The 11,098-nt window shown below is 39.3% G+C and overlaps 1 protein-coding gene across 2 annotated transcripts in view; it reads right to left on the bottom strand.

Annotated features, from left to right (window-relative positions):
• Positions 1 to 263: 263 nt before the first annotated feature.
• ulk4 (unc-51 like kinase 4) overlaps positions 264 to 11,098 on the bottom strand; it is a 91,695-nt gene continuing 80,860 nt past the window's right edge. For both annotated transcript variants that reach the window (XM_059340189.1, XM_059340188.1), the window contains 2 exons: positions 7,937 to 8,025; positions 264 to 395 (listed from right to left, as the gene is read on the bottom strand). In XM_059340189.1, coding sequence (XP_059196172.1) covers positions 335 to 395; positions 7,937 to 8,025 — 150 coding nt within the window. In that variant the 3' untranslated portion in view covers positions 264 to 334. The remainder of the gene's footprint in view (positions 396 to 7,936; positions 8,026 to 11,098) is intronic.

Below are 11,098 nucleotides of genomic sequence, written 5' to 3'. Positions count from 1 at the left end.
GCTCTTAGGAACCTGTCTTGTCAGATATTCTCAAAGCAAAAAACGTATTTTAAAAGTATTTATGGATTAAAACAAACTATATATATATATATATATATATATATATATGTACACATATATATATATATGTACACACACACACACACACACACACACCATTAAGTTACTTGTAACAACTCAGATCGACCAAGAGTCAATTAAATAACTATTGTTTATTGCAAACTGACACATTTTGAAAGAACAATCCCTCAGCTGATTATTCCTTAAAGTTTACCTAAAACTGAGAGAAACTCAAAGTAGTTCAAAATGGCTTTGGTTTGATGATTGAAAGTTTTTAGGGTCCAGAGATCTCCTGGAGGATTTCAGCAGACAGTGGAACCACATCGACGTGACACCTGGGACAGAGAAAGAATCTATTTAGAAGTTATTCACTGTATCAGATTTTATAAATATAAATAGAATAGAATAAAACAACATTTCCTTAAATAGGTGCAAATGATAAAGAGTCCTGATTGTGTAGTTGTTAAGAGGTATACCAACGTCCATGCTTCGATTTTTAGCCTTGTTTACCGTCTACATCTAATCCATGTTCAAAATAATGGAGAAATACTAAAAATGCAAAAAAGTGCAAATGACAACAATGTCATGTACTGTACATACTATTTAAAATCTTCATAAGGGATTTTACTACTTACAATACTTCAAGTAGTCTTTAGTCAATACAAGTCTTTCTACAGCTCTTATGTGGCTCCTTATGTGTTTGAATGTGTACAAGTTGTAATGTCTCAGATCTGAATTGTAATTTCAAGGCCAACAGCAGATGCAGAACTGAGCCAATATCTGAATTCATCCTTCTGTGGGACCAATTTTTATTGAAAAGTAATTTTATGTTTCATTAAATTCAACACTTTGCCCACCCCAGACTGTAGACGGTAAATTTTCAGGGGAACATTGCTGCTCAAAATGACAATAAAAGAAATCAAAGACATTTGCAAGTATTACAGCTAAAAGCAGACGTGTTCACAGCATAGTAGTGAGTGGACTGAATGAAGTCCAGTCTATACTGTTGTTTCTTTTGTCAATGGCAGATAATTATACATTCATTTTAAATGAGTTTCGGTAACGCTTTATAATAAGGTCCTTAATAACCATTAATTAACAAGTAATAAGGCATTGTTCTCGCTTTAGATCCGGTAGTTGCCAGAGGCATAGTTAACTTATAGTTAACTTATAATAGATGAGCAATAAAGTATATTTTAATATCAATAAGCAAACAAAATAAGATTAATAAAGGCATGGCAAAGACATAATGGGTGGGTCATGGGTGTTTGTAATGCCATTATTAACACTTATATAAGCTTATAAACACACAATAATGTTAATAAGCATCTTGTAAGGACTTACAAGGGCCTTATTACTTGTTAATTAATGGTTATTACAAGGACCTTAATATAAAGCGTTACCTGAGTTTCTATTAATGTTGTTGCCATGAAATAGTTTTGATGATAAAACAGCCATCAAATAAACACAGTTGCACATTCAATATAGTATCAAAGTGTACTTTAGTAGTTTTACTTTGAAAATAAACATGTAAGTATCAAAATAAGACTTAAAAACCTTAACCACAATGAGAGATGATACTTTACAAATGTAGGTACATTTAAAATATCGTGGCTTAGAGAAAACACCCAATGTACTGAGACACTAGGGGCTGTATGTAATCTACCTCTCCTCTCTCCCCCTCTCTTATCTCCCTCCCTCGCCCTCCTCCCCTCTGCTTTTCCTCCCAGGTGTCTTTGAGGGCAGCCTGGCAGCCAGGCCAGCAGAAGCCCACCCCCTTACTTGATTAAAACCTCCATAATTAACCTAATTAACACGGCTCCCAGAGGCCTCGGAAATCCTTGAAAGTTTGTGAATATTGAAAACATAAATTGGATCCATAAAAGTTTTAAGACAAACTTTAGAGTTTGGTTACTCATTAAATCCCTGCACTTTTACAATCCTAAATGGACACTCAGCAGCTGCTCGGAGGACAGTGGAAAATGAAATAATTGCTTTTAGATTACAGTGAATGTGTTACAGAAGCACTCACACTCGGCTTGCACCAACACTTGGAGCAGCGGATGGAGACACTAAACTAAAAGCAGGACTTAGTGGACGAGAAGCTTCCTCACTTTCTTCATCTCAATGGATTCTTCACGGAAATACAGTTAACTTCTTCATTCCACTGTCTGAGTTTATTTATCTCCATCTCTCGCCAATCCTCATAAACTGGCCAGTCTTCACAAGACAGAGGTGAAATCTGCTCTCAGTTGTGAGTGGCTGACTACATAAACACCCCAAACAGGTCTGTCTACCATTCTGGCCTAAGCCCTTTCCACCAAACAACCATTTACACAAGCTTCATACAGTCACCTGTACGAGTACAAGTCATTCATTTCAATCGTCCTGATCATGGTTGTGATCCTGGTGTTAGGTAGCTGTAGTCCTCAGAATTAACGTCTTTTTTTTTTTTCACAGGATCTTCTGCATTTGAAGCAGACTTTCCTGATCTGAAGGGACGTGCACAAACATCTGCATCTTTAGAGCAGCCAATAGGAAGGACCTCTCTGAAATGACTTTAGATTGATAGTATTCTGTCATGGGCTAGATTTTCTGAAGGCTGAAAACAGAGCAAAGAGGAGGTGCAGAAGACCTTTTGATTTATGATATGCTGGAAGGTTATTATGGAATTTTTGCCCAACCTTATGGCATCATAGTGTTCATTTTTTAGAGCAATTTTACATAAAGTAGGGCTGTCAATCCATTAAAATCTCTAACTAATTAATTGCACCACTTGCTGTGATTAACCGCGATTCATTGATATTTTTTCATCTTAAGACTGCAGTTTGTAATAGATATTTGTCTGAAAAAAGGAGACTAATTCAGATATCTTGTGGTGAGAGGGACCTCTCTGAAAATGCCCATTACAGTTTATTCACGCTAAAAGTCAGCCTCACTTTGAAGCGTTATTTAGACCTCTTCCCGACAAGACAACTTTCTTCCTTAGCTTCTCCTTTGTCTCATACGGTACCAGTATCTTCACTGTACCTGCTTTAAAAGCTCAACCTGCTACAGCCTAGTTATTATTTTTGAAGTGCATTCATTTTCTTAGCATGTTAAATATTTAAAATTAATCGCAAAAAATTAACGTGTTAATTTTGAGCACTAATATAAATCAGTTATAAAATCTAGGGATGGTAGAGGTGAGTTATTCCATAAACAAATCTATTTTTCCAGAACTTGTCATGTTCCAAATGTTTTCTACGTAAAGGTGGATCATATTACAATAATTTCTTCACACGAGACATGATCCTGGAATATTGATATATGATACTTGGTCTTTTATGTTCAGATATCAGTGGCAGCACTACTGACACTTTCATGTTTGTCTCAATGTAGAAATGAACTACAGATCAGGTTTTGGGCCTCAAGGCTTTTCTTTAGGATGGAGAACTATGAGCGCCGCCCGCCCCTCCCTCTGCACTCGCTCAGGCCTGAGGTTTTGAAAAGGCATTCCTCAGGTTGCCATGGTAAAGGCTGAATGACATCATTTGGGTTAGGATCTCAGCCCAGACCTTCCCTCTCCTTCCCACTCTTCTTCCGTCTCCTCTCTCTGCCCCAACTCCTCTCATCCTCTCAATTAACCCCCCCTCCCTTACTCTCCTCTTCTCTCTCCTCATAACTCCTTTCATCTCCTGCCCTTTCTCCTAAAACCTCTGCTCCCCTCCTCCTACCACTAAACCAGTGGGAGTGTGCCAGTCTCAGCCACTTCAAAGGCTGGAGCTGATCTCTGCTTTCATCTGCCAGAGAGGGAGAGGAGAGAGAGGAGACAAGGGGAGAGGAGAAGTGGGAGAGTGGGAACGCACCAGAGAGTGAGAGAGAAAGAGGTGAAAAAGAAAAAAAATGAGGGAAAGTAAAGAAAATGGAGGAGGAGAGAGGAGGGGAAAGGGGTATAGAGGGTGACAAAAGGGGAAGAAAAGGGGTGACTGAGGAGAAAAGAAGGGGAGAGGGAGGGGAGACTCGGAGAGGCCTCTATAGCAGAACAACAATACACCTTTATTATTGATCTGACAGGGTGTGTGTGTGATTGAGAGACAGTTTGTATATAGAACAGAGTGAAAGCCACTATTTGTGCTATTCATTGTGTGTGTGTGTGTGTGTGTGTGTCTGTGTCTGTGTGTTGTGTCTGTGTGTGTGTATTTGTGTTGTTGTGCGACAGGTCGCTGGTCTCATACATCAACAGATCAAAGGAAGCATGGTCGCTACGGCGACAAAACCCTTGCCTCAAAGAGTGAACACACATTCGGCCCACATGATCATTAAAGGCAGCCAGATGCAACGATACAGGTGCACACACACACACACACACACACACACGCACACACATTGCATTTCATTATTGTTGGGATCTTTGGAAATATTAGCATCGAAGATGTTAGAAATAAGAAAGTTTTATTTGTTATCATAATTATGAGATATTGTGCATGTTAATCTGAGACAGATAAAAGGAAGTCCTGTTTCCATTGCATGCATTCACAATCTAACGCTGGATTAAATGTGTTCCCTAACAACAACAACACTTTTTGATCTGGTTTAATTCACAGAGATTGAAATTGAATGGACGTGTGTCTGTCACAGCCTTTTTTGTAACTTCCTGATTTAGTGCTGCAACTATCAACTATTTTGATAATCTGTTGAATCGTTCTTTGATCAATTGGATTAAAAAATAATTGTATTTCAATCTTAATTTTATTCAACAAAAAAAAAAACATTATTCCAAATCGACAGCATTAACACAAAGAACAGATGTTATGGAGCTCTCTTCGTGGAGGCTGTTTCCTGCTGCACGGAGCAGCCTCTCAGATGCTGTCGAGGTGAGAGGGTTGCATAAGTAGGTCTTCGTTAGCCGGGAATATCTATCCTTGTTAAGTATGTTAGGACGTCACTCCTCACTTGGCTGTTGAGAGCCTCAGCTTCCCACTCTCGATACTCTTCGTCACTGCTGGTTTAGGAATCGAGTAGTGAGTCAAGTAAAGTGACAGGAGTTGAAGGTTCAGCAGCTGTAGTGATGGTGGAGGTGGCACTGGTCATGCTGCTGCTAATCCATCCCCCTCCTCACTCTGAGTGCCAGTGTTTGCACACTGGTTTGAATATCTAGGACACCGTCAACTGTTAGAAACGGAAGTCTTCTAAACCTCGGGTCCAGGACAGTGGAGAGGATCAGGAAACCTCCAAAACAGCTCAAAACTGCATTTCAAACAACGGACCTCGGCTACATATCTATCCGTCCTGCTGTGTGCTGTGGTCAGCGGGAATAAACAGTGATTTAAATTTCATGTAAACCACCACCAACACAAACGCCATTGTAAAGACAACACACTTAACTCAAGTGAAGTAAACTAACAAATTAAATGAAGACCCTCAGTTTGCTAATGCAATAAGTTAAGCGAGCTAATGGCGAGCTAACTCATATACTGTATATGAGTTTGCATTGATTATGTAACATTTGCAGGCTTGGAAGATGATGTATGACTTGTACAACTACTGTCGTCACATGTCATCTTCCCGTTTCAGCAACAACTGTCTTTATTTGTACACAAATATTTGATGGACAGTATGGTTCATAAAAAACTGAAGTAAGTCATATGTGAAATATCATAATAATGCCAAAATGGGCTTCAAATGCAGAATTGCGTGTTAGGTAGGGTCAGTGCAGCACACAGAGGGCCGCCCCTCCTCCTCCAGCACATTGTTGCATATTGTTGCTGTAGCCATACATTTAGCACTAGTGTTACATAGTGATACATTTTCTGGGAGGACTTTCATATCTAGCTGCCGACTCCTCCAACCACTCTGTGCTGTTGGATGCTGTATGTTTGTCCTGCAGTGGCATTGTTGTAAGGCAAATTGACTCCATGTCCCAGTCATCTTTGATGTAATGGCATGTAATGCAGAGGTAGGCTTCAGTGGCTACACTTTCACTGTTGTTGGCTTTTATTGCAATCTTCTCTTCCTGGAATGCCCCCTGATATTTCCTCTCCATCAGCTTAGTAAAATGGGTCCTTGAGGGAAGATTGTAACCAGAGTGGAGAGTGTTGATCACTGCTCTGAAGCCATCATCTTCAACCACTGATAGTGTCGGTGTCGCTGACAAGCACGTTTAGGGCACTATCTGTCAAAACAGCTGCTCTGTGGTGTACATGGCACTCCATTCCCTATCAAGGACACACTCATGGTGACTTGTTTTTTTTCTGAAATGAGAAAAACAGTTTGAGTATGCATAATAGCACAATTTACATAAAACTTGATGCCTTGATGTTTTAGCTAACAATTGCTTATGTAAAGTCTAGTACAGAAAAGAAACTATTTCTATTTAAATATTGCTTAATCATTAAACTGCTGTAACTCTAGCGGGTACTGTTAATTAGCTTGCTAGACTAACGTAAGCTCTACCGCCTCTGCTCTATCGCTAACATTAGCCAGCTACTTACATACACTTGTCATGCAATATTAACGTTATTTAGACATAATAGACCATTCAAGCTCGATTGTGAGCAAGAACTACCTGCTGCGAGACAAACGATTCATCGCATTAAAACAAAACCCGTGTCATAAATTTAAACTTGTTTCATTAGTTAATATTTTGGAGCAACTTACCCTGCAGTTGAGTCCTCTTTATCCATGGCTCCAACATATTTTTACTTCAGGTGTGCTCTCATTACCACAGTGCTCCTGTGCCGTGCAAGATCGCTTCAACATGCTTTGCAGCTAACACAATTATTATTGAAATCTAATGAGAAGTGCTCCCAGATGATTTTGGTCAAACTGTTTTCTCTGCCTCCACCATGCTTCAAATGTTTTTTTCTTTTTCTTAAAGTAGCCAGCTCTGAGACATAGTGTGCAACGTCGACCCAAGGAATTGGTAATGAAATTCGTTGCCAAGTATTTTTTACGATCATTTTATCGATTTCATTTATTCGTTGTTGCAGCCATGTCCAGTGAAAGCGATGCAGAGTGGACAACACAGGTATGCTATAAAATGAGAAGTAAAAACCTCCTTCAGCTTTAGGATTGATTTTGCTTTTTCATCTTAAATACATGTAGAAATGTCTATAAAGATATATTCACTTCTTCCAAATCTGAATATTTATATTTAGTATATTGAGTATGCGCAGGTGTATTTGTACTCATTGTATTTAGCTTGTGTTGTTTTCTGTATGGTTAAAAGTGAATGCAGAAGACATTAAACAGAGACTGGCAGTTGAAGCTGTGTTACCTTTACATTTCTTGTGGTTCAGATTGCATTGATGTTGTTTCTGAGTTTCCATCATCTGTACTGTCTCCACACAAACCTCACAGTTCCCAAACTCATAAATCATAGAAGCAAGCTGTTACTTTGTCAGGTGTTTGAGGTGGTGCAGGTCATGTTTCCTGCCACTGATATGAGATCTCAAGAGACTCCCAAACAAAGAACAAGTTTTGTTTTTAATAGATGTATATATTTTATCTCTCTGCTCTTTGTGAGCCATTAAGCTGAGACTGTCCTGCCAGAAGCTTGCATCCTTTCAATTAACAACTAGGAAAAGGTCAGTTTTGACACGTGTAATGCAGACATGTTCAGACATGCAGAAAAATAACAAGATGAAGGAAAGGGCTGGAGGAGGCAGATCTAATCCACATTAGTTATTGTTATCCTTTGAGGTACGGTTTCATGACACACAGATGACAGAGTGCCGTATTTGGACATGTCTGAAAAGTATTGTTTTGCTACAGTTATTTAAAAACTATATGATTACTATTGTCTATTATGATGGTATAATGGAAGGAATATTCCATGATAAATGTATATTTTATATGATGCACACAAGTATATTTAAAAAGCAAAATGTTGCACCTGTGGTACGTAGGAATGTCCTGCAGTAGACTAATTAGCTCCGCCCCTTCAGGACATTGTAGCCAATCAGGTCGCTCTGTAGTCTGCACCTGGAGAAAGAGGGTGTGAGGAAGAACAAAGTGAGTAATAAAGCCTGAAGGTAAAGTCACAGTCTTCAGTTAAATGACAGTGGTCCATGCTTGACAAAGGAACTAAAGACATAGGTCTGACATACGTAGGTAATAATGATGTCATACTCCATCAGTGGTGTTTACCATTGTCATCTCAACATAGCAATATCGGTCTGGATTTTTGGCAAACATGGAAGATTGTTTTTGTCTGTCTTCTTTTTCAGGCAATCGAACAGATTAATCAGAGGAGGAGGACAAGCCGCTATAACACTGTTTCACCAGTAATAAGAAACCAATAATGGTACATTTGCACATTAGAAATGTAATTTTCACATTCTTTATTATCTTTTCACGCTGTCATTCATAATCATTGGAGAAAAACTACATTATAAGAACCACTGGTCTGTGTTCATCACACATTCATTTTTGCAAGTTACCATGGCCAACTGCTGAGTGACATCACACTCATTTGTCAATGGCATTTCAAAGAAAACTGATCAAAGAGCCAATTTGCCCAAAATCCAGTTGAATGCGCACACACGCACACACATACACGCACACACACGCGCACACACACACATCGACTCTCTGTGTCACACATACACAGAAGCATAAGCGCAAATACATTCGCAAGCACACAAAAAACATCTTCCTATTTTGCTCTTCTTCACTGTCTATTTAATTTCCTCCCAACACACACACACACACACACACTATATTTATTCCATGATTCTTTAGCTTAATTTTCACACCACTCTGGATAACACGAGGTAAAGCTTTCAGCTAAATAGTATTCCCCTCTCCTTCCTCTGCCAATTTTCTTGCTACATCATTGTTTCTTCTTTTTGTCTTGCTTGTGTCTTTATTCTTGTCTCAACATGTCTCCCCACACATTGATGTCTCAGCTCCACACCCACCCAGGAACACCTGGTCCAAACACTGCTGTTTGCTTGAGTGTGTGTGTGTGTGTGTGTGTGTGTGTGTGTGTCACTTTAGAAAGGGGTACTTACAGTATTTAAACTGATAGCCAAGTTACGTTCTGAGTTAATAATATGGTTACCATTGTGTAACAAATGTATTCCAATAAATAATAAAAAACTATGTTTGCCTAAGTCTCTTTAATTGTTCCTAAAGGTGTGTGTGTGTATGCATGTTTTTTTTTCTTGAACGTGTTCTCTCTGATCTCGGGTGACATCATCACCTCTGTCTCTGCAGCGACACAGCATGGTTGTTGCTAGGCAACGGGGTTAGGAGGAGACAAAGACGCTCCCCTCACTCGCTTACTTTTCTCACAAACACACACACTTTGCCTTCCCCATCAGGGTGAGGCGACATTTAAGTGTGCCTGCCAACCAACCAGGAAACACACACACACACACACACACACACCTAGTTATCATCCCTTCTCCATCCCTGCTCTCCACCACGTATTCACCTCTTCTCCCCCTTTATCCTCCTCTCCCTGACCAACACCCTGAACTCACAGTTCGATCAGACAAATAGAGAAAGTAGAGGTAGACAAACTGATTTACAAGAGAAAAAGGGACCGGAGGACACTGACTGACTTGAGCAAACACATTTTTTCACAATTAAAGGCTGTGAGTTTTTTTCTTTTCAGGTTTGCTGTCTTCAAACACATGATTCAGCTGCATACTGCTGAAAGACACAGAGAACCCTATTTTGACAGAGACAGATTCAGACATGTTGCCTCTAAGAAAGACAGCACAGGGCTATCATAATGGTTGTCTACTTCACACAAGTGACCATGTACAACCCAGGTTGCAAAAAAGTTGGGACACAGTTGTACAACCAAATAAAAAAAGTATTTTTCTAAATACAGTTACACCATTCTATGTGCCAGCATTTATCAGAATAACATTGAATCTGAATATATTTATGTGTGTGTGTGTGTGTGTGTGTGTGTGTGTGTGTGTGTGTGTGTGTGTATGTACAAGAATAAAGACACAAGCAAGACAAAGTGAAGAAACAATGATGTAGCAAGAAAATTGGCTGAGGAAGGAGAGGGGAATACTATTTAGCTGAAAGCTTTACCTCGTGTTATCCAGAGTGGTGTGAAAATTAAGCTAAAGAATCATAGAATAAATATAGTGCGTGTGTGTGTGTGTGTGAGAGAGAGAGAGAGAGAGAGAGAGAGAGAGAGAGAGAGAGAGAGAGACTGAGACTACTGAGGGATGATTTTTTGTGTCATTGTGTGGCTCCGCCCATTTTATTTGCCACCTGAGGGCTTGATTGATGGATTATAGATAAACAAGTTTCCTTGTTTCTAGCTCAACTCAAAGGGTTACGATAACTGGACGTAGTAATATGGTTTGACATTTGGAGATATTTCGGCCTCCGGATATAAGACAGGAGGAAACTTCTAGATACAGAGTGCGACTAACAAGCAGTGTTAGGACAACATCGACAAAAACATCCTTTTTGACCACCCATATCCAGGTTTGTCATGTAGCGAGTAAACACAATTTACACAGAGATACAGCATACTTAAAAATGTTTTTTTTGCCTGACAAGTAACATTACAGTTTTATGTGAAATGTGCTTGAGGAAGGCATTCATTGTGTAAAAAAAAAGACAAATAAAACTACTTTCAGCGAAATATAAAATGCTTATTTCTCTGACAACTTCTCATGAATCCCTTTTCATTTAATTAGCATTCCCCTTTAAGTCCTTCCAAGTTGTGTGTGTTGAAAAAAAGACAAGTTGAAAATTTCACTAATTCAGACTTGATTCATTTTCCCTCTCTCCTCCTTTGCAGTTTCCAAGCTATTAGCGGGATCTTTGATTGAGATTAACAGAGCCCTGAAATCAATGAAAGATAATTAAAAAGCCTTTGTTGAAGGGCAGACTTGCCTGAGTGTGTGCGTGCGCGTGTGTGTGTGTGTGTGTGTGTGTGTGTGTGTGTGTGTGTGTGTGTGTGTTTGAGAGAGAATGTGTGAGTCATTGTGTTTCTGTGATGGTATAACTGTGAGAAAGTGTGCGTTGTGGATATTGAATGTGTGTTGCATTTTTTCAAAGGTGCAAGTTGCTCTCT

This window comes from Centropristis striata, chromosome 8 (genome assembly GCF_030273125.1).
Source record: "Centropristis striata isolate RG_2023a ecotype Rhode Island chromosome 8, C.striata_1.0, whole genome shotgun sequence".
Classification (NCBI taxonomy): domain Eukaryota; kingdom Metazoa; phylum Chordata; class Actinopteri; order Perciformes; family Serranidae; genus Centropristis; species Centropristis striata.
This window is presented reverse-complemented; position numbering and strand designations above follow the sequence as displayed.